At 33.9% G+C, this 25305-nt stretch overlaps 1 protein-coding gene across 1 annotated transcript; it reads left to right on the plus strand.

Moving 5' to 3' along the window:
• The first annotated feature begins 3725 nt into the window (after positions 1 to 3725).
• NGR-A29 (neuropeptide receptor A29) lies at positions 3726 to 18811 on the plus strand. The gene is made up of 10 exons (XM_013318248.1): positions 3726 to 3730; positions 4010 to 4062; positions 5542 to 5723; positions 11642 to 11763; positions 13494 to 13599; positions 14541 to 14745; positions 16113 to 16272; positions 16794 to 16984; positions 18271 to 18341; positions 18710 to 18811. The coding sequence occupies exons 1-10, from the start codon at positions 3726 to 3728 to the stop codon at positions 18809 to 18811; spliced, it is 1197 nt and encodes a 398-aa protein (XP_013173702.1).
• The last annotated feature ends 6494 nt before the right edge of the window (positions 18812 to 25305 follow it).

Raw genomic sequence — 25305 nt, forward strand, 5'->3', positions numbered from 1 at the left:
ACAATCCTACAACTAATATTATACTGCCCTCGTCGGCGAAGTCTGCAAACATATTTACGATACCGCCTGGCAATCCATGTCGTCCAAAACTCAGATCTACAACTTTGCTATTTTTTTTAGTCATAATGGATTTAATTTTGGAGTTAAACTAATAACTTATTTATTACTTTGAAATTAAAACTTAAATACTAATTAAAAGTTAAAGTTTGTGAAATAAAAAATGAACTGTTAAAGTTTTATGTTTAAAATCTTAAGCTTAAGTAAATTTAAATTATAATTTCAGTATCAAATTTACCATTATAAACGACGATCAACTGGACGCCTTTTAAATATTACCTCAGGGCTGGAATAAATAACTCGTTTCGATCTTACGCAGAAATTCAATAATATGAATGTATTTAACGGCAATTTTAAATTTAATTTTTACAGTTATTGTATAATAAAATATGGTTACCTAACCCTTATCTTACTCCTAATATGCGAATGGATGGATAGATAGAAGTTTGTTTGAAGGTATCTCCAGAACGGTTGCATGAATGTCGCTGAAATTTGGCATAGATGTAGAACATGAAAGGCAAAGACACATAGGCTACAAATTTTAAACTTAATAAAGCCGCATTTTTGACTCGGCGTTGAAATAGCAAAAAAAATGATTGTTGACTTTGTTGAATTGTGTTTTTTTAACAACAATGCTAGTGTTCTGTAATTTTATGAGAAAAACAGTATTTAACCATAAATATTGTTAAATAAAACAGCATATATTATCTACATAAATTCTATTTCATTTAAGATTTCCCAAAAATTGTCTTTTTTCATTTCGTCAAATTTCGTCAGTAAATAATTGGTCAACCGTATGACACGGTAAACAGTGTTGATATATGCCGGTAGAGGTCGCACTACGACCGCAGTTCTTTGAACTGTGATATTGTTTTGTGGAATGTCTCCCTTTGTTCCAAAGTTAATAGAGACAACGGTCAGATTGAATTTGAATTACTGCGAAGGAACTGCGAATTCCAAACTATAGATTTAATTTCAACGTTTGTTCTTAATTCCAACGACTTTGTAACACTTTGCTGTTAGTTACATAAATAATTGTTATTTTTTAATAAATTATTAAAGTTAAAGAGCGTCGGTGGCTCAGGGGTTAACAGTTGACTTGTAATCTTAAGGTCATGGGCTCGAACCCCGATATGTACCAAGGTGTTTATAGATTTACATATGTACGTTTATCCGACGTTCTTTTGGTGTAGGAAAACAAATTCAAAGATATGTGTGAATTTCCGAATGAAAAAGACGGCGACGCTGTTCGCCACATGATACATTCCGTCTCCCTAAATGGCGAAAAGTGGATTTATTTCGCGGCGCCAAATGGAGGTCTGTGTTTTTTGTCTACCCCTCTGGGCTAAAAGCGTAAGTTATGTGTAAACTACATAATATTACTAATATTATAAATGTAAATGTTTAAGGGGTCATGATGAAATTTGGCATGGATGTAGAATATAGTTTGGAACAACACATATGCTACAAAGGTTCTTAATTTCATGCGAACAGAGTCGCGAGAGACAGCTAATCAGAAATATTTTAAGAAACTCAACTAAATTTATTTACTCCGGTTACTATTATTAATACGAATCAAATTAAATGAATCGTAATAAAGTCGGTAAGTACATACTTAATATAAATTAAAAACCGTATTGTTTACCATACAATACCTAGATACATAGTGCAGGTAACCGAGAGTAGATTTCATTTGATCTCAAGCTTTCTCTTTGTTTATATAGAAGGGTGTAGTTTACTTTCGTTTCGACGTTCAAGACAATTTTCCTAAAACCGTACCGCGAACGTAGGCGACCCTTATTTGGGTATAAACATTACTAAGCAACTCAAATGTACTCTGACGTTCAAATCGATAGAATACTTAACGTGGTTTTGGAAAATTCGGTTCTCGTAATTCTGTTTCGACTGCAATGACTTGATAAATTATTGAACTTACTAATATAAATGCGAATGTTTAAATGGATGTTTGTTAGAAGGTATTTCTAGAACGATTACATGGATATCGCTGAAATTTGGCATAGACGTAGAACATAATCTGGAAGAATACATAGGCTACTCATTAAGTGTTTTCTTTAATTCTTCGCGGACGTAATCGCGGGCGAGAGCTAGTATAGTAATTATAATTTTTATTGTTATATATTTTTGAAAAGCCGCTGTTTTAATGTGAATAAATATATATTTAGCCGACAAATTCCACTTATCGTTTACCTGAATAACACGAAATAATGCTACGTGGAAATATTTTAATATCAGTACTAAATAAAACTGGCTTATAAACACGGAGTTTATTAAAATAGATACATGGAGTTTTCTTAGAACTTTAACATTATATTGTTAGAAATTATTCTATAACTAGCTGTCGCCCGCGACTCAGTCCGCGCGAGATTAAAAAAAAGTAGCTTCCAGACTATGTTCTACATCTATGCTAAATTTCATCGGGATCTGTTGAGTCCTTCCCGAGACACGAGTAATGTTTGCTACGGCATTTTTTTAACTGATTGAAGTAGAAATGCTTTACTTTTTATTGTATTTTATACTAATTATGGGTTCCAAAGATATTCAACAAATACCAAATCAATAGACAGGACATTACAAAACAAACCGTACGTTCAAAATGTACTAAATACCGGTTGAATTTCCGCTCCCTATTTTCATATTTCTAACAGATAACAATACTGCCAATATGTGGAATTGTTTACGAAATATTTATATAATGTCCACTCTATAACTATTGTATTTGAATATGTTTGATTAGTTTATAAATAAAACATGGTTGTGTACTTCCCGCTTTTCTCGCGGGCATTACCGTTTTTTTCTTCTTTTTTCTTGATGGCCAACTCGATTTACTTGATATTTACTACCAAAGAGGTCGAATTTATTAGATTTATATTAATAATTTAACGTAACGTTTAAGTAGAATTCACTTGTTTTATGCATATGTAGTCTTTTTTTTAAACAGAGTGAAAGGGATGACAATATTTTTATTAGTCTCACAGCAGTGAAGACGGTGCAGTATCTTTATAACGAATCATCGTTAACGTTGATGAAATTTAGTCAACAATGTAGTTCTTTTTAATTTTCTTAAATGCTTTAAAGTTATTTCAAATTCAGTGAATTTTTCTTCAATATAAATAAGATGAAATAGAGAAAACAATTTTTAATAAAGAACATCAATTGCACGGCGAAGGATTAGGTCGAGAGCATTTAAAATACTCGTATTCTGACGATAAGATCACTTTTATCTCACGACTTCTATTTCAAAGTTTGCACTTTGTATTTTTTAATTTTTAATATACGTTTCGAAGTATTAGAAAATACTATTATTATTTATTAAGAATATTAAGAAATTTGAACTGTACTCATGTTTTGAAAAAGTTTTTAAAAATTTAGTTAATATAATGGATAAAGGAATTTCTTTGAAAAGGAAATTTTACGATAACAATTGACTACGAAAATATCTGATATTAATCTTACTAATATTATAAATGCGAAAGTTTACATGGATGGATTTTTGTTAGAAGGTATCTCCAGAACGGCTATCTGTGTCTGTATGAAATTTGACATAGATGTAGAAATAATCTGGAGAACGCATATGCTACTATAATATATTTTTTTAATTCCGCACGGACTGAGTCGCGTGCTATAATTAGAAATATTAATAATAACACATGGTGTATTTATAATAGAAAAAGAACTTTAACTCTGATCTTGAATGGACCGTCATTATAATGTGACGAAGCATTGCCGCCGGTACCTTCTCCCCTTTCTTTGTACGCACAAAGAACGAATAATTTGAATTATATATTAATGAAATGGATTGTCTGTATGTAATATCGTGGAAAAAAATATATTTCGTACATGTGACAACGAAAAACCAATTATTAAAGTTTTTATCTATATAGTCTGTACACATTGCGTTTTTTTTTATAAACGGTAAATTTCTTTTTAAAAGTATATTTAATTCGGCCAGTACAGACAGCGACTACGTGTCAACTGATTTACTCCGCCATCTTGAAAATTGCAGGATGACCTTGAGACACAGGTTGCGAGCGACATGACTTTGGCGATGACAGGAATGTCGACGACACGTGTAGTACGAACCTCTGATATAGAACTGTGTAAGTAGCTTTTAAAACCGCGGGTTTTCAAAGGTTTACGCTGCCATGTGTACGAAGTACCTTATTTGAAAAATCATTGGATTATAATCAAATGGGACTTTTTTTGGTAAATGGAATATTTCGCCCGCGGCTCGAATCAATCAAAATAATAACGAGATGTCAACAAGAGGTAACGGATGAAAAGGTTTGACATTTTCTTTATTATCTTATGTTCATTCAAAACGATTACCTATGCTTTTTTGTATATAATATGGATTTTTTTTTAATTTTTTTTTTTATAAAAAATATTAGCAGATTTTTTTGTAAATTTACTAATATTTTTTTTACCATTCCAACTAAGCTCTACTAAGCTCTAGGCTTGTGCTAGGATATGGTTTACGACAATAGTCGATTGGCGGTATTCGAACCCCCGACCTCGTGGTCGGAAATCCGTACCCTTAACCATTAGGCTATTGACGCTTAAATTAAAAAAATATATATATCAATATTTATTTGTCGCGTACGTTTTCCTGAACAATTGGTCAGTGAGGGAACTTTGATAAAGTCTCACAATTTGTGTCATAAAAGCCTTGAACAACTTTCACTTTCACAGCATTGTAGAAGTAAAAAATATCTTGTAAATGTCCTCTTCATTAAGACGTTTCTGGTGCCTTAAATAAACTGTTAAACTTGATTTTTTTTTATTTGAATTTTTAAATCAGTCTTTAAGATGTCCTAAGCAATAGTAACTTTTATTTAAAAGATTGATATATGTACAAAACTTGTTAATTCACAATAGAAAGATAAAATCACAATAATACAGCTATTTAATTCATAACACTCGAAGCGTGTTATAACATAATCTCAAACAGAACTATCGTAGCTTTTAGCTCACCGCTACATCGTAGCACCCGCGTAGGCAGTCTCTCCTACGATCTCTCGTAGAACTAACGTGCGTAGGACGCGCGTGTCGGGAAAATTACGTCTCCGTGAAAGTTTGAATACCGTCATTGTGTAAATAAATGGAAAATATATTAAAATATGTGTGTAGTGATAGTGAATTAAAAATTAAAAAAAAAATTGATAACGTTGTTTAAAATTATTTATTTTGTGCATTCAGATTACTTACTTATTTTTAAATAATTAAATTAATTTGCACTTTAATTTAATAATTTTTTTTTATAATTTTATTAAATAATATTCATTAAAATAATTTACATTCATTTAAATACGACAAAACAAGTGAATTAATAACATTGTGATTAAAAACAAAACAAGATTACAACAAAAACTACAAAAATGACAACGAATACAACAAACAATATAAACATCCTGTATACTGTAACTTCGCCAGTTTCTGTCAACAAGAGTATTGAGGAGTCTTTAGCGAGAGACCAGCATGCTGTGATCGTAACCTACTGGGTGCTGATGACGCTTGGTGCGCTTGGTAACTTGGCAGTGTTGATCAGCTTGGCGAAGACCAGACGGAGGAAGTCCAGGGTCGACCTTCTCATGACGCATCTTGCTATCGCAGACGTGTCAGTCACCTGTGGTGTTATACCATTGGAGGTAACATTTATAATAGTCTTTTCGATTTTACTATCTTTGAAATTTTACTTGGATTTTTTGTGCTTTTTTTTGGTGATATTTGTTCTAATCTAGTTTAAGAGTGGTAGAACCCTCTTTAACATCTTCGCACGAATTAGCCAGGTTCGCCCGGTGAAATACCACCACCACACAGAAAACAGGCGTGAAGTGGAAGCAATTCCGCGTTTCGTCTGATGAGTGTGCGTCCCGGAGGCTTAATTTAGTCCTCTTTCCCTTCCCACCCCTTTCTTATAAGGAAAGGTTGGGAAGAGGAGTGGACTTTCCGGATGAGAGGATGCATGGAAAGGGAAAATATTTTCTTTCTGTGCATCCTCTCCTCCGTCGATTAAAGGTAGGCAACGCATATGCAATTGCGTATGTCTATTGGCAACGTTCACTTCGCTACTTCAGCGATTTCAGGTGGCCGCTCGCTCGTTTGCTACCTTATGATATAAAAAAAATAATCGGACAATAACTTATTTCTTTATGGTTAAATAAGCTGACTTAAATGAATTGTAACTTGGCGATATTATAATTAACTAGCTGTAGACCGAACTTTGCACGCGTGGAACTAAAGTATAAACAAAATGAATAAATAAGTAGCCTGTTATATCTGTGCTTAAGTTACCGTCCAGTGAAAGCCCCTTCAAAATCGGTTCAGCCGTTTAGTAGATTACCCAGAACGAAACCAGCTCGCGAATTTACAGACAAACAGACAGATAGATAAAAATGTCAATAATCGACTGTTATAGGTAAACCAAAAATATTTTTTTTTTCTATGTTAAAACACTCCAAATTTTGTTAATTGTTTATTGTTGTTGAGATGTTTCCCTTGGATTTATTTTGCACGTACGACGTATACATTGGTATTATATATGTCCTTACATACGGAACGTGGAGAATGTTTGACTTTTTATAAGGAAAATAAATAATTTTCCTCTTCGAGTTCTCTTTAAGAAGTAAACAATATGTGTCACTTACCTTACTTATTTGTTACTAATATAAATTAGTTACAGCTTTCACAAATACATATAAATATCTCTATGTATTTACTCATGTATTTGCTCATATCTGAGAAGAAATTCAAAGATATGTGTGAAGTCAACCCGCACTTGGCCAACGTGGTTGACTATGGCCTTATCACCTTTAACTTAGTGTAGGTTACGGGCCCCTCGGTGGGGACGTGTGAGCTGATGATGTATTTACAATGATACCGTACCGGTATTTAAATGTTAGTACTAGCTTTTATATTAGTTTCGTTTTAAGCTTAGGCTAGTCTACATTATCTGACCGGAGTTCGTAAAGTTTGGAGTTCACTCGACCGCATCCCAATCCGATAAATTTAAATATAGTTATGGCCTTAACGGAGGTTCCGGAAGGAAGTGTAGAGTTTCAGTCCTCTTAACGAAGTTAAAGGTTAAACTCTACAGTACTCTCAACGTCAAGAGTAAATCGTTAGCTTATAATATTACTAGTCATATTACAAATTGAAATAGTACTTTAATTTGCATATATTGTTAAGACTTTGATTTGATTATTCTGGATATTTTATAAGCCATCGAAATGATTTTACAATTAAATCGAAATATGATTTTTTTATATCTGTATTACACACAGACATACCAATTTTATTACATGTATATTATAGATAGATAGATATATATTTATGATTGCTTTTAAAAGATTCCATCTCTTAGCTGCCTCAAAGTCTTTTTCGTTGAGACATCAAACACATAGAATGGTTGTAAAATGATGTAGAAATATATGTTTTTTTCAAAGGCTTGTTTATCAACGATTCAGTTAACTCTTTGAATAACATAATCCTATTTGTAGATTTCAGAAAGGCAGAAAAATAAAGAAGTCAAAGGTGGTAAAAAAAAACAGTTTTTATGTACGATTTTCAATTTTATGTTGTTAAAAATGTATCATACTAATATTATGAATGCGAATGTTTGGATAGATGGATGTTTGTTTGAAGATTTTTTCAGAACGGCTCAACGAATCTTGATGAAATTTGCATACATGAAGAACATAGTCTGGAAGTACACATACGCTACTGATTAACATTTTTTTCATGACGCGCGGACGGCGTCGCGTGCGACACCTACTCATGGAATAAATTCAATATCGCGGAAAAAACATTTTGTTACTACATCTCATTAGTAATGGATAACAAACAGAATTCATGATAATGCGGCTTTGTTTGCGCAGAAATGTACACTGTATTAAACATAGAAATAAATCCTATTAATTTTAAGCTGCTATGACATGTTAGTCACGCCTAAAAGTGGTCGCCCACGAACCTTTTAGCGATGTTTCAACCAAATCGTATATTAGTTTAAAATTATATTGAAGCACCAAAAGCCTAATGGATTTCAGATCACGTGGTCGAGAGTTCGAATTCCACCATTCGTCTGTCGTAAACCATGTCCTAGCACAAGCCTAAAGATACGTTGGAATTGTACAAGAAATATTAGTAAATTAACAAAAATCTGCTATCTGCTAATATTTAAAAAAAATCTTTTGATTGCGTTGGCTTAGAAGTTTTATTTTTTCACAGCACCAAGGGACAGCAGACCTGATTATTTGTTATAAATTCCAGCTTGATAACTTCACGCGTCTCTGAGAAAAAAGACAGACAGACGGACAAACAACAAAGTGATCCTATAAGGGTTCCGTATTTTTCCTTTCGAGCTATGGAACCCTTTAAAAATGCACATTTATCTACTTGTTTCTGGGAAACATAAAACCTCAAAATTTCCTCTGCTAAATTCTGACTATAATAATATTGCTTTTGTACCTGTCAATTCACTAGTGGAAATACACCTTAAAAATGTATCGCTATAAAATTTTATTGCAAATATCGACGCTCTATTCCGTTGAATATTTAACCAGAATAACCTAAAAATATATCTCTCCGAAATTCCTATGTAGCGTCGAAACTTATAACAGAGAACAAGCAATCAGAATTCTTTTACAAATAATGTTTGTTTATCATGAATTGCGCTGCATCATGACACAAATCTAATCTATACATCTCCATACATAATCATAAAATTGGACTGTCTTGTCTGTATGTATATTTATATACATATACTTTAACACAGTGGTTCCCAAACTTATTTTGTCTACTGCCCACTTTGAGAATAAATATTTTTTTAGCGCACCCATATTAGAGTTTAAGCAATCTTGATGAGAGTCGAGAGCTCATGCAGTCGTTGTCTAAGAGGCCTCCTAGCTAAATAAAATTACAGATCGTCCCTTCAGGCCTCTACACAACGCCCCCATTTTCTTTCTGGGTCTCTTACCGGCCCCCTTGAGACCTGCAGCGCCCACAAGGGGGCGTTATCGCCCTTTGGGAAAGGCTGCTTTAACATAACTGATAATGCAAAATATATATTTTTTTATTTTTGTCTCTGTATATTTGCCCACAAGGCTGCGTTTTTAACGGGGCTTAGACGGGCAAGTAGCTGAGGAACGCGGGCATGTTATAGACTACTTTTCTGAGCTGACAAAGTCACGGGCAACTGTTAGTATTATATTAAAGTTGTGATGCATAAACCTACATCAGGTAGCATATTTTGCATACACTTAATCTATATCTAGCCTATATTATTAATCTCTTGAACAACCGCGATCACTCTCACGCATACCACAACCGAACTCTAGTTCCAGATAAATCGACAGCTATTGCGGTTCCCCACAATAGCCATATTCGTTATGGAACATTTTGAAGATGAAATAATATTGTGAATGTCTTGTCTTGAACTGAAACGTGAAATAGCACAGATTTCATCATCATCAGCTCACTATACGAGTACGTCCCCACCGAGGGGCTCGAAGCCTACCCTAACTTAAGGGTGATTAGGCCATAGTCAACCACGCGGGACTAGTGCGGGTTGGTTGACTTCACACATATCTTTGAAATTCTTCTCAGATATGTGCAGGTTGCATCACGATGTTTTTCCTTCACCGTAAGAACGTCGGATAAATGTACATATGTAAATCGGATATGGAAAAACACATTGGTACATGGCGGGATTCGAACCCAGGACCTGCAGATTGCAAGTCAAGTGCTTGACCACTGAGCCACCGACGCTCTTCAGTACAGATTTAGTTTGGTTAAAAAGATAGTCGTGATGCAGAAGTAATTCTACGTTTCGTCTGATGAGTGTACATTCTTTAGGCATAAGTTTAGTCCTCTTTCCCTGCCCACTCTTATCTTATAAGGAAAGGAAGAAAAGGGGAAGTGGACAGAATGGAGGTCGCACAGGTAGGGAAAATAACCTTTTTCTGTGTGTCCTCTCCTCCTTCGATTAAAGGTTGGCTACCGACTGAAATTGCGCCAAATTTCATCAAGATCCATTGAGCTGCTACTGAGTTAACTTCAAACAAACATCCATCCATCTAAACATTCGCATTTATAATGTTATTAAGAATAATAAAGTATTACAAAAAGGAAAAACATCTTACTTCTGTATCATACATAGTTATGAATCAAAAATTTGTCGACCAAAGGTTTTCTATACAAAATTGAATTTATACGCGAATATCTTACTAATATTATAAATGCGAATGTTTTGATGGATGGATGTTTGTTTGAAGGCATCTTGAGTACAGCTGTATGGATCCCGCTGAAATTTGGCATAGATGTAGAACATAGTCTAAAACACTTAGGCTACTAATTAAGTTTTTTTAATTCCCCGCGGATCGAGTCGTGGGCGACAGCTATTATTTTTGTATATTTCAAATTATAGGTTCTTCAAAATTGAGACTGTTTACTTGTTGATTTGAAACAGTTATTAAAATAACGAAAACAACGTAAATACATCTTACTGCGAACTTTATCAATTAATACTTTAAGCTTTCAAAGTCCTAAGGCAATGATTGTAATAATGCTTCAAAATAACTGGGTAAAATAACTATAATGTTATTGGAACAGAAATCGTCAGAAGGTTATAAAATTACAACTAACATTTATCGACGCCTACAGAAGAAATGTGAATTAAAGCGTGGTTACAACCTAATTATATACTTAATTAAGAGTAGACTCATACATTTGCATAGATATATATTTATCTTAGAGCGTCGGTGGATCAGAGGTCAAGCACTTGACTTGCAATCTGCAGGTCATGGGTTCGAGTCCCGCCATGTACCAATATGTTTTTCTACTTCCGATTTACATATGAACATTTATCCGACGTTCTTACGGTGAAGGAAAACATCGTGATGCAACCTGCACATATCTGAAAAGTAATTCAAAGATATGTGTGAAGTCAACCAATCCGCACTAGGCCAGCGTGGTTGAGTATGGCCTAATCACCACTAACTTAGGGTAGGCTCCGAGCCCCTCATTGGGGACGTATAGCTGATGATGATGATATTTATCTTATGTTTTATCTATATAAATGTCTTAATTATAAATGTTTAGATGGATGGATGGGTGCATATATTGAAATTTGTCATAGATGTAAAGCATAGTCTGAAAGAGCAAATAGGCTAAGTTTTTTTTTATTCCGTGCGGACGGAGTCGCGGTCGACAGCTAGTATTATAATGAAATTGGAATGTATGTTTGTAATGTCATAAAAAAACATGTTTCGTAAACATGATGCATTAGCGTTGTTGATATCGAGAAGTTTTTTAGACTTTTTTTGTAGTCTATGTCCACAAGGCCGCATTTGTTCATGGTAATATCTGGAACGGCTGGACTGATTTTGACGGAACTTGGACAGAAAGGTAAGTTACCTTCCTGTCCAAGATTCACGCGGGCCTATTATAGACTAGTTTCTTTTTTTAATTCTGCATTTAAAATATCGAAGTCGACTGCAAGTTTGAAATTAATAAAGCAATATGTTTTATACTAGTTAGTTGTTTCTAAATTTTTAATTTGTTTGTACAGATCGGCTGGAAATACACGAACGAGTGGTTAGCGGGCAACGTGTTGTGTAAGGCGCTACTCGTTATGCGAGCTTTCGGCCTCTACCTCTCCTCTAACGTGCTCGTTTGTATATCTCTTGACAGGTAAGACGTAACATAAATACGCACGTTTTAAACCATTTTGATTTTAACCTAAACTAATATAACAAAAAAAACACACACTTTATGACGTAAAATCTAATCAATCATTACATATTTTTTAATTATTCTTTTAGTAATAAAAAGCCTTATACTTACGACACTCTTTAGGCTATATATTTTCACGATGTTAAACTTAGGGGATGAGTAAATTAAAAACAAAAGGTATACGATAAAGGGGCAAAAATTTTCAAGGCCACATCAAAGACGAATGGTTGCCATAGTAACGGTAATGGCGAATTGCGGTTGTATTTTGAGCATTTGAATTTTGACGTTTGCATTTGAATTTTTTACGCATTGCTGACAATAAGACATAATATAATTTCATATGAATGAAGTCGCATGGAAACAGCTAGTCTAATATAAAAAAAATCGATGAAAATAATATATATTTAAATAATTTTTTTTTTATAATCATTTGATCGTAATCCTACTTTAGTTATATGACATAATTTTCTATGTAAGAGTCACGCTAAAAAAATGTTTTGAATTCTTCTTTGAAGAGCCTTCTTACATTAAACTAATAACGTTTAGAAATTACATTACTTTCAAGATCCATTATTACAAGCACTTCGTCAAATGTTATAAATTAAATTTAAACCATTTTCCTAGTTTCTAAGCTGACATTTTGCATACATATGTAAATCGCCTGATAATTCAATATTATGATGACATGGTGCGGATCTGATGATGGAACTGGAAGGTTGCCATAGGAACTTCTCAATGAAAAAAAATCAGCCTAAACTCGAGGCTGATTTAAATCTTTTTTATTTTTAGCTATTTTAATTTACCAACAAGATAAAAGCTTTACATATTTTTTTCTATTAAATTTTTCCATTACTTCGATCGACCTAAATTAAATATGAAAAACAAATTATACCTTAAGCTTGATGTAAATATAGTTACCAAGAAAAAAATTGTACAGTTGAAAATGTAAATTTACAATATTTTATACTTTAAAGCAATCTTTATTAAAGTTCGTTGTGCTGAAAAGAGTTATTGGTATTCGATACTGGGTTCATTTGATTTTCGTGACCAATTTTCGTACAATGTCATTTAACAGAAAAACGACTGTCCGCCTTGCAAGAATATTTGCGATAAGCGCCTTCTTATCGCCATCGCCAATTATGTCAAACCGTTTAATACTCCATCCGCACGGTATTAAAAAAAAGTTAATCCGTAGCCTATATATTCCTCCTGACTATGTTCAACATCTATGACAAATTTTAATAAGATCCATGCAGCCGTTCTGGAGATACCTTCTCACAAACATCCATCTCATAAACATTATTATAATACTAGTTGTTGCCCGTGACTCCGTCCGCGCGAAATGAAAAACAAAATTAGTAGCCTATGTGTTCTACTAGATTATGTCCCTCATCTGTGCCAAGTTTTAGCGTGATCCATGCCGCTGTTCTGGTGATACCTTCTCACAAACATTCATCTATCTAAACTTTCGCATTTTTGAGTACTTTACGACTAGGTGCTGCAAAAACTTTAATAAAAAAGTCGACGTTGTTACTATGGCGACTTTTGTGCACAAAAATTCGTGCTAGGTCCACTATACCTCTGCGACGTAGGATGACAGAGAGATACGTAATTGATTTCAACATACAGAGGGACGGACTGACATAGAATATGTATATTGATTATAAACATGAATATTTTGTTCACAGATTTTTTGCCGTACTGTATCCATTGAAGTTGCGTGTAGCTCACAAACGAAGTCAGCACATGCTGTACTGGGCGTGGGCTATGGCGCTCGCTTGCAGCTTGCCACAGGTATGACCACATTCCATTAGTCGAGAAAGTGAATCCATAACTCTTCTATTACGAACTACATATTTAACTGGCTTTATAAACTTTTATTTTGTAATCTGCTTTGACGTGTTATATTTTTTTGCATAAAAGAAATAACTCTTAATATTACTAACAATATAAATGTGAATATTTGGATGGATGTTTGTTTCAAGGTATCTCCGGAACAGCTCCATGGATCTTTATGAAATTTGGCATAGATGTAGAACATAGGCTGGAAGAACTCACAGGCTACTATTTATGTTTAATTTTGCGGAACCTTCGACAACAGACAGTTGTTTATAGTTAGTACAAACTATTGTAAATTATTGCAATGCATTTGAATTGAGATAGTTAGAACAAATAGTAACTAGGTGAATCGTAATATAGAGACAATTCGATTGGAATACAAAGTCTAGGTTCTGAGGTTGAGACGATTGTTATGTTTCCATTTGCGCAGGGGAGCGAGGTCCAAGCTAATGCTGTCTTTGAAGACGCTGTTGTTTGTCCATGGCGAACAATAGAATTGTCCATTAAATAATATTAATACTATATGCTACTCTGAAACTTGAATATCGCAACTACTTTTCTCACAACGATCTTGAGAAACAAGTTGCGAATGGTTTTCGCAATTGTTGTACTAACCTCTATGACTGAATTGCGTTTATCGCTTAGCTACTTAATGTAATTTACGTAGCTTTGTGTACGAAGGATCTTATTTATTATTGTACTAGTTGTAACCTGCGACTCCGTCCGCGCCTGTTTAAAAAACTTATTAAGTAGCTTATGTGTTCTTCCAGACTAGTAAATCCTAGGAGCTGTTCCGAAAATACCTTCAAACAAACATCCACCCATCCAAACTTTCGCATTTACTTAGTAAGATTTCTTTTGTGTGAATATTTCTAAAAGTAGTTGTTTTTGTGCAGAGCGTAGTGTTCCGGGTACTCCAGCATCCTCAAGTGCCGGGTTTCGAGCAGTGCGTTTCTTTCGATGCCTTCGAGAGCGTCGGTCAGGAGATAGCGTACAACGTGAGCTGTCTCTGCGCGATGTACTTCGTTCCACTCCTCGTCATTTCCGTCTGCTACATCTGTATCTTCTGCAGGATACGACGCTGCAGCAACGAACTTAATGGTAACATCGTTAAGCGATCGTTCATTTACGTGAAGCTTTAAAGACAGGGATGATAAAAGATATCACGTAATATCACAACGAGGATGTAACTTATTAACACGTGTATTTATTTTCTATCTGTTGACGAAAAATTAATCAATAAATTATCAAATTACAGCTGTATTTGAAATAATGGTAGCTATATCGGCGGAAGGATACTATACAACTTCACTACGTATTACCAGACAGGGGTATAGAGTTAAAAGGTTGCAAAAACCCACGTGATTAACGAAGAGCGCGTGACTGATTGCGCGTGACTGACGTTTGAGCACTGTATTCTTTAAGCAATGATTTCAACATTTCTTGGTGCGCAGTAACGACTGTAGCCGTTGGTTTTTGAAACCAAAATCTCTGTACAAAACACATCTTCATTCCTGTCATTTACTTCGACAAAATAGAGATAATAATATGATTTAAACGAATATATTGGTCTCAGAAACCCAATTACCAGTATCATTATATATTGATGATCGATTTGTTTTATTGTTTGGTCGTAATGTTTCGTGCTATTTATCTTTTTTTTTATGTTCATTTGTTTTTAAAAAATACTAGTAGCCAGTAACAACAGTGACAAAATGGGCCACATTAGATAAATCCGAATATTGAAAATCATCACTCCTGTGTTTTGAGATGGACACAATTGATTCAATATAGATGAAAGCTCTTAATAGATTGAATCGGTAATTAACCGCTAAAAGAGTATTTTTAGATTTCTCTAATCGAGTATGACCCGTGCGTAGAAGTTTGAAACGTGGAAAACTTTCCATTTCTATTTTTAATGGAAAACGGGTTTAAAACTTTTGCAAAATATAGTTTGCTAAGGAAGTTTTCAATTTGCTTAAATTGTGTTGCGAAAGAGAACATTATTTGCTTATTTTTAGATGTACATTTCCAATGATACTGAAGAAAAGGATGATTGAAGTAATGCAATGTTTATTAACCAAAGAAATGTTTCTATTTTGATAAATTGCAGATAAATATTAAGCAAACTGTCACTAGATTTCGCTAAAATAGCGAAGTAACTATTGGCACTAGACATCTGCAAATTTTTTATAGGAAATGAGAAGAATATGCACAGAACGACTGCTCTTCTTTCACTTAAATATTCTATCCCGTCCCATTCTTTTCATGATAGAAAATGGTGGGAAGAAGACTATAATTTGGACATCGGCACCAAAATCATTGATAACTGCTTATTTATCTTGTCCACTTTTTTTGTTAGCTTAAAAAGCTTTTAACCCCAGCCATACCTGAGTTTTTTTGGCAGCGAATCGTGTAATTTTCCGAGCCATTCGATGTTTGATTTCAATTATCCATGTTTCTATCAGAGACCTGCGTGCACAAAAGCGAATGCGTTCCGGGCATGCGCCTGCGCCGCTCAGACCACCGGCTACTAGAACGTGCGAGGCGGCGCACTCTACGCATGACGGTCATCATTGTAACCGTGTTCGCACTCTGCTGGCTCCCCTACGCTGTCATGGCCATGTGGTAAGACAGAACTAACGAACAAGCAAACTGATTTCACTAAAATAGCTTAACAACTACTGATACCTGCAAAGATATCTACCAAAAATAACCTTGAAATGAAATTTAAAGTGGGCCTAGTAGGAATATTGGCGAAAAAAATTTTCGTCTCATCGTCAAATATGTCAAAATTAGTATAAGATTTTTATGTACTCTTCTATACGCTCGATACAATGTCACTCGTCACAAATATTCGTTCTAGTCTCACACAAAAATATACATGTCATTCTATTTATGTATTTATTTATTTATCATATTCTTAATATAGTACATTTTATACATAAAATAAAAAAAAATACAAAATATATTATGTTAAAAATAGAACACCACCGGCTGCGGAACCCCATGACTCAAACAACCAGTGGTCAGGACTGCTGAGACAGGAACCTTCTCACAAGGCGCGCGGTTTCTAGGATACCTGCCTTTTGCATCTATTTATCATTACGTCCCTTCTTCTGTCGAAATTGTTAAGCTGTATATTTTAGGTACATGATAGACAGGCAGTCTGCGTCTCGCGTGTCTCCACAGCTGCAGGACCTGTTGTTCGCAATGGCCGTCTCCAACTCATGCATGAACCCACTGGTGTACGGTTCCTACGCGCTGCGCACCAATGATACCTTCCAGCATCTCCTTAGAAAGACCTGGTGCTGGTCTTCCAGCTCTATCAACAATACAGGTAATTTTACAATGGAATAACTTCGATGTTATAGCTTATTTATTTATTTGGATACACCAACAGGTAAATTATAAAACATGCGAAAAAACTTATAACAAAAGTATAAAACACATAATAACTTATACCAATTATAGTACACATCAAACAAGACCAATAAAGTAACAAACAAACGACAATAGTGATCGGATTTGCTTTTTATTTTTTCTTAAATCACGATGCAGCTATTTTCCTGTCATTTTCCTGTGAATAGGAACGAGGAAATATGTTAACTTTGTTATTTACCTATTTTAATAAAATAATAAAAGTTGATTGTTGATTTAGAAAGCCCCAGCGTATTTTTCTCTACATCACCCCCTTCTCGTCCCTTTTAACCTCGGTTCTCGGGTAAATAGGAACGACCTACTTTGTCTTAATTAACAAAAAATAAATATGTTTGTATTTACTTTAAGCAATTTGGTAATTTATAACACGTATAATATAACTAATATTATAAATGCGAATGTTTAGATGGATGGATATTTGTTTGAAGTTATCTGCAGAACGGCTGCATGGTTCTAGCTGAAATTTATCATGTAGAACATAGCCTGGAAGAATATATAGGCTAATTAAGTTTTTGTAATTCCTCGCGGACGGAGTTGCGGGTTACAGCTAGTATTGAATATGTAATAAAATTCGTTTTGAAGTTACGTTACGTTTTACGCATTGGCATCAGTAAATTTTATTTGAAATAAGAATCCTTCATTTAGAAAATGACTGGCTACTAAGAAACATAACCGCAAGACATTATTCATCCATATTTTGTAACCGTCCGTATAATCACAGCCATTATTCTTGGAAACAGGCAAAAAGCTTAAAATAAGACCTCTTTTTATTAGTTCAAACTATCATTATATAGTTTTAAAGAAAGAATGTTTTAACTTCGGCTTAATTCTTAATAAATTACGTGCCTTAATTTCGTGTTACTTTTCTTCAAGATATTTTAGACTAGCTTACTAGCTTTTACACGCGACTACGTCTGCACAAATAAGAAAAAACTTGTTAAGTAGCCTATATGTTCTTCCAGACTACGTTCTATATAGCCACATACGATCTGGGTGGTTTGTGGTCAAGTACTGGTTTATTCGATATAAAAAAAACTATGTCAAATTACAGCGAGATCCATGCGGCTGTTTTAAAAATAAATTGTAACAGACATCCATCCATACATTCAATCTTTAGCATTAATAATAATAGCAAGATTAAATTTCTAAACATTTCGTTAGAATTCATGAAAATGTTTGTACTAGGTAATACCGGACTGACTTCGCACAGAAATAAAATACGAAATTTCGAAGATTCGGCGGAGAAATTAAATAAGGTAAACATTTATTTAGTAATAAAAAGTAAATTAGTGATGCAAGCGTCTGGGTAAAGAAGGGAATAACACTTCCTCACCGATAGATTCGAAGGCTAACTAGGTCATAGAAAACCACGCTGTCATATCACGGGTTAATTGACTTCACATATGTCTTTGAATTTCTTCACAGATATGTATAGGTTTCATGCATGACAATGTTTTCTTCGCCGTAACACCATGTACATAGGACATTCCAAAATTGATAATCACATTGGTAACTTAGACCTGCCTGATAAGAAGCCCAAAGCTTAACCCTTCAGTTACCAGTAGCTCCATCCAAGCTATTATGTTGTGATCGTTGTAAATTTACTATCTTCTTATGTTTTTAGAACGGTAATCCCCGTGTGAAGTTGGGCGTGCGCTTCGCAGAGACGTCTCTGATAGAGCCGCAGCAGACGGTCGAAGCGCGGGTGCGGCGCGGGCCAGCATGACGCCCGCATCCTCGGCTGATTTGCGCACCTCGCGAGCGGCTACGCGCATTACACGAGTGTCACATGGCTCGCTCCGCTATTGTGTAAAAATACACAACGATCTTTGATCGTCTTAAACAGTTAAGGAAATAAAACTTTGTATAATGTAGAAAAATTAAATCGACTTGTTCAAGTGAAACATAAAATTTATAAAAAAAAATCACAGTTTAATAACTTCTAAGTTGTTCAAAGAGAAATTGTTTTCTGTGAAAACATGTACAACAATCATTTAATAATACAGTCGCGGAAATCCGCGGTGTTCTACTTTGGAACTTTTGGAACAAGGGTTCCTGGCAACAAAACAAACTCCGCCTTTTCTCACTCCAGTTACACTTTCCCTGTACTTCTACTTTATTTTCTAAAAATAACATTAATTATTTCCAATTATAAGTAATGAAATAAATAGAACTTCTTTATTAATCCTCAACATAAAACCAATTAGGTAGTAGTTGCGCAAACATCAGGATAATAATAAAAAGTATTTATTAAGTTATTAAAACGTTCAAACGACTTTTGCTTTTAAAATGGAACACCGCCAGATTCCCCGATTGTACATATTTTGTACTGTGTAAACTTACAAAATTTTTTATCTTTATGAATGTTTTAATATATAAGAATGTTATTATATTTCCTAATAATTATTTCCAGCCACCATTACATCCATAATTCTGTAAAATATCTCGTATTGTTGAGCCATAGACATTCTCTATTTTTCCTTATCTTTCTGACTGTGCAAAGCTTCTTAATATTTCAATAATATCACATAACTATATAATAAATTAACGAAGACAATTATAAAATGTAACAGGTCTAAAGAGACGTTGTTCGAATTGCTTAACCTTAATTGTGGCAAGATTTCTTTTTTAAAGAAAAGCAAAAAAAAACTAAGTTAAAAATTATTTTATAGTGATCGTATCTTTATATATATAATTCTTCTGTGAGTGTGTATGTCACTGAACTTCTCTCAAACGACTGGACCGATATTGATGAAATTTTTTGTGTGTGTTCAAGGTGATCTGGGAATGGTTTAGATTCACAATTTTCATCAAATATTAACTTCATATTAATTTATTCAAATTAAAGACGTGTAGACAGGACAACGTTTGTCGGGTCCGCTAGTATTTTTATAAAGTTGTATGTATGGTCTATATAAAATGTACATAAGGGTTAATTTCAGTCTTAATTAGACAAACGATGTTTGAAGAAACTACGATATACGAGTGATAGTTTTGGAAGTGAATCTTTAATGCAAAGAATATAGAATAAGTCCTCCTACAAAATACTAATTAAAGAAACTTTTGTGACTATTGGAAAACTGTTCTTGTGGTGGTCCCTTCAGCTATGGGCGTGCTAATTTAAAATGATTTCGTGGTAGTTTGAGAATCGATTTTAACAATCATCTAGCAAATACGGCCTAAGACATACCTTAGTTTTATCCTTCTTGGGGGTTAAACAAAGTGCATTCGCTACGAAGCGATTCCATGACGAACTTCAAATAAGTATAGAACTGACAATAACTTTTGATAAGTCACGTGATAGTCGCGCGACTTCCATACAATTTTGAAGTTTGCTCTGGAATCGCTTCAAAGCGAATGCACTTTGTCTAAGACCGCTTGTCTGATAGATGGGCGGACGCGCTCACTCGTGAACGCGTGGCGTGGCAGACGAGTGGTAACCGCGACGATGTGTGTGTGTCTTTGAGCGGTATTTAGCTTAACTTGTAGCATGATAAACTCTGCATTGAAAGAAGTATATGGGATGTAACAGGGTAGTATTGATTACAGGATGGCATTGAAGGCATACGTATGCATGTTTGGAAACAAAGTTTCCTTGTTAGAGTAATATTGTTTTGGGTAAGTAATCTTACTATATATTGTAGGTTTTCAAGTACTTGTATTATATTATTGTCAAAGTATGCGTTTGATTGTATTTGATAATGTTATGTATAAAATTCTCGTGTCACAATTTTCGTTGCCATACTCCTCCGAAACGGCTTGACCGATTCTCATGAAATTTTGTAAGCATATTGAGTAGGTCTGAGAATCGGCCAACATCTATTTTTAATCCCGCGCGGACAGAGTAGCGGGCGATAGTTAATAAAGTTTTAACATAAGCTCGGAACTCTTTGCTTCTCTGACACGGGCAATGAGTTGCCTATTATGAAAACATGAACATATTTAGTTATTTTAGACTTAAGACTTGTTCTATGTGTATTTTTAAGAATTAGCTTTTTTAATATTATCAATTGTAGGTTGAAAATAAATGTGGTAAAAAAAATATGTTTTTTTTTTGGTATCCACAAAAATCATGTGTACTTTGATATATATGCAAATTAACTTTCTCATTTTTCATGTTGCTTAAATAAAGGAATGAACAGGAAAAACAGTTCTCCGAAACAAACATGATACATTTTTATAAATGTTACGTAATTCACAAAAGACAAAAATATTCAATTGAGATTCCTTTGTGTTTTAAATCTTGATATATTTGATTTTCTGGAGAGTATTTCTGTGTAAGAATGTCTTACATTTTACTAGGAATTTTATAAAAATACTAAAGCATTGTTTCATGGAAATAATACCGCTTGCGTGAAATATGTTTATAAAGTGTAACAAGAGAAAATATGAGATCTTTATACTCACTTATTTTACTTATTCTGAGTTGCTAAAGTCTTAAATTATTTTTTCATTACCTAAGTTATTTTATTATTACTGTTAACTTAAGTCAAGCTTAGTTTGTATACATCAAACGAACCGCTTTACCATGTAGCCGATTAGTAGTTCCACTTTATTTAGTAATTGATTTTATTGGTTTTTTGTCCAAAAATTTAGAAAGTAAAATATTAAACGTGTTTTTAATTAATATGTCTTGCTAAGAGCGTCGGTGGCTCAGTGGTCAAGCACTCGACTTGCAATCTGCAGGTCCTGGGTTCGAATCCCGCCATCTACCAATGTGTTTTTCGATTTCCGATTTACATATGTACATTTATCCGACGTTCTTACGGTGATGGAAAACATCGTGATGCTGCACATATCTGAGAAGAAATTCAAAGATATGTGTGAAGTCAACCAACCCGCACTTGGCCAGCGTGGTTGACTACGGCCTAATCACCCTTAACTTAAGGTAGGCTCCGAGCCCCTCGGTAGGGACGTATAGTGAGCTGATGATGATGATGATCTTGCTAAAGTTATTCCTGTTTACATTTCTATTACAAGAAAGCTTCCTTCAATTTAAAATCCCTTCAAAATTGGTCTAGTCACTTCAGAGATTACCCGGAACAAAAGCGGACTTGCGAACATACAGACAAGTACAGATGTAGCATAGTACTAATAAAATTAATTATAATACTATCTATAGATCTACTTATTAAAATTAGGAAAGTTATTTTTATGTTACAATTGTGTTAGATATTTTTGTTTGCCCTAAATTATATGATTGATTGCCATCAATATTTTCCATGAAAACAAGATCAAATCACAAAGATTATGTTGGCTGTTTGTGTAAATAAAAGAAAAACAATTAAATTCTTAAAAAAAAAAAGATAATTGTAATGTTACTAATATTATAAATGCTATTATTTGGATGGATGGATGGATGTTTGAATTTAGCACACATGTAGAACATAGTCAGAAAGAACACATAGGCTACTTATTAAGGTTTTTTTGAATTCTGCGCGGACGGAGTCACGGTTGACAGCTAGTAAAAAGATAATAAAATTATAAGTAGCAATAAGGGTTACTAATATGACAAAAGAAATTATTTTTTTTAAACGCCCGTGTACATTGTTAGTCAAATATTTAATTGTGAAACGGTGTTTGATTTTCACACCAACATTGAAATGTTTTGAAACAAAGGTTAAACATAAATGGAAATAAAAGAGCCCACAGTTAGAAATAAAAACAGTACCGCCGTTATTTGTTGGACTCGGGGAATGTTTGATAATGTTTGTTTTGAATTATGGATGGATGGATGTTTGAAAGTATCTCCAAAACGGCTGTACAAATCTCTCTGACATTTAACTTAGATGTAGAACCTAGAACACATACACTACTAATGAAGTTATCTTGATACCGCGCAGCGTCGCGGGCGTCAGCTATACTAGCTGTTTTTATGTCTGCCACCTATTTTTAACTCACTCTAATTATTTAACTTATCTTTGTATTTAAACAAAATTTTTAACAACGAGACGTTATTTTTTTTTGTTTTACAAAAAAAAAGGGTCTTGACAGACAAACGGACAAAGTGATCTTATAAGGATTCTTTCCTTTCGAGTTACGGAATCCTAAAAATTAAACATAAAGTGAAGAATTGAAAATTATTAAATTACTTCATTTTGCTATCAACATGAACTTTATAAACAGAGTAGAAATATAATTTAAAATGAATACGTGATTCCAACAAACCGTGAAAGATTAAACTTAATTTAAAATAAAGCGGTTAAATGTATTTTATACAAATATGTATATCTAGTTGCGATTGCCATATTTATCATAGACTTTTTAAAGCTATAGTAGAGCTATAAAGAAACTACAAGCTGTTGCACGCGACTACATCCGCACGAAATTTAATTAGTAGCTTATGCGTTCTTCCAGACTATGTTCTTCATCTATACCAAATTTCAGCGACATACATGAAGACGTTTCCAAGATATCTTCAAACAAACATCCATTTATCTAAACATTCGCATCTATCTTCTATATATATAAAAGAAAGTCGTGTTAGTTACACTATTTATAATTCAAGAACGGCTTTACCGATATGCCTGAAAATTAGTGAGGAGGTAGCTTAGAGCCAGGAGACGGACATAGGATACTATTTTTTTTTTCGAATTTATGCCTTGAAGAGCAGCTTTTTATTTAACTTACTAATATTATAAATGCGAATGTTTAGATGGATGTGATGTAGATGGATGGGTGGGCTACACTAATTAAGTTTTTTAAATTATATATTCACGCGGACAGAGTCGCAGTCGACAGCTAGTTTATAATATTAGTAATACAACCTTTTCCTTTTCCTTCTCTCAAATAAAATGTTCTTAACTTGTTTGGGTGCGCGCTTTTTATAAGTGTAAAAGTAAATTGGAGAAAGAGAAATGATAAAAAAAAGTAAATTAGAAAAATTCCAGCTTGATATCTTCTTGGGTTTTGGAGAAAAAGGGCGTTGACTGATAGACGGACAACAATATCCTATAACGTTCACGGAACCCTAATAAGGATGTTGCTATGTCTAACATTTTACAATTAACAAGACGCGAAACTCATTTGCTTGTTCTTTAATAATTGCTTTGTACATTTGAAACTTAAGGGCAATTAACGCCCTTTTTCTCAAAGTAACATCAAAACAATTCTAAACCAAACATTTTGTACACGTGTTAAAATGAAAAGGAAATAAAATTAATTTCCTTCAAAATGTTTTCAAACATTTGATGTTTTATATTATATTTCTAAATAGCAACATCAAAGGTATAGTTGTTTTTTTTTTTATCGAAATATTTTTCTTTTGTCAGATATTTAAACGTTGTACAGCCAGATTTGAACTTTGTGATTTTAACAATAATAGCGTTCAAGAACTGTTCGTTCGTAAATCTCAAGATTAAAAAAAAATATATGTAAGAAAGTTATCCAATTTTTTCAGCATGTAGATGTTACTTTATTCAACTGAAAACGGTAATTTTTATGGTGTGTTTGTATGTGGTTTTTTTTTTTAATATTAGCAGATGTTTGTGAATTTACTAATATTTCTAGTACCATTCCAACTAAGCTCTAAGCTTGTGCTAGGACATGGTTTACGACAATAGTCGAATGTCGGGATTCGAAAATCGAAATCGGAAATCCGTATCCTTAACCATTAGGCTAGTTTTGTTTGGTATATTATATTTGTTGGTCGGACGGGTCGACGCAGCGTAGGTAGACCTCCCGCACGATGGACCGATGACCTGGTCAAGGTTGCGGCAATGCACTGGATGCGGGCGGCACAGGACCGGCCATTGTGGCAATCGAGGCAATGGCATATGGCTACATCCAGCAGAGGATAAATCTAGGCTGATTATGATGATATAAGTCTAATTTTTAGGGATTACACAAAGAGAATGCCATAGCTCTACCATGACAAGTGATATTCGATTCGTTTTCTTCCCCCGAGTGTCATTACAGTCAGTTGAGTTTTATTGGCTTTTTATTAATCAAGTAGTGTTTTATGTTTGTCACTATTTTATGACAATAAATATATACAATAGATATGAGATATCCAACAATATTTGCTCAAAACATATTTAAAACGAGTCATGTCATTTCTTTATAATTAATCACTTACCCAAAATGTTTTTTTGTCTTAAAAAAAATTGGTGAGGAGGCTTAGAGCCAGGAGACGGGCATAGGACACTATTTATTCATTTTTTTTCGAATTTATGCCTTGAAGAGCTACTTTTTATTTAACTTACTAATATTATAAATGCG

The sequence above is a fragment of the Papilio xuthus genome, unplaced genomic scaffold (assembly GCF_000836235.2).
Source record: "Papilio xuthus unplaced genomic scaffold, Pxut_1.1 DF826923.1, whole genome shotgun sequence".
Classification (NCBI taxonomy): domain Eukaryota; kingdom Metazoa; phylum Arthropoda; class Insecta; order Lepidoptera; family Papilionidae; genus Papilio; species Papilio xuthus.

Excerpts from the sequence above, each read along its gene's own strand:
- NGR-A29 (XM_013318248.1), top strand. Across the intron at positions 5,724-11,641 it reads GTGGTGTTATACCATTGGAG|ATCGGCTGGAAATACACGAA; the intron begins GTAACATTTATA and ends TTGTTTGTACAG. Across the intron at positions 16,985-18,270 it reads CAGCTCTATCAACAATACAG|GTAATACCGGACTGACTTCG; the intron begins GTAATTTTACAA and ends TGTTTGTACTAG.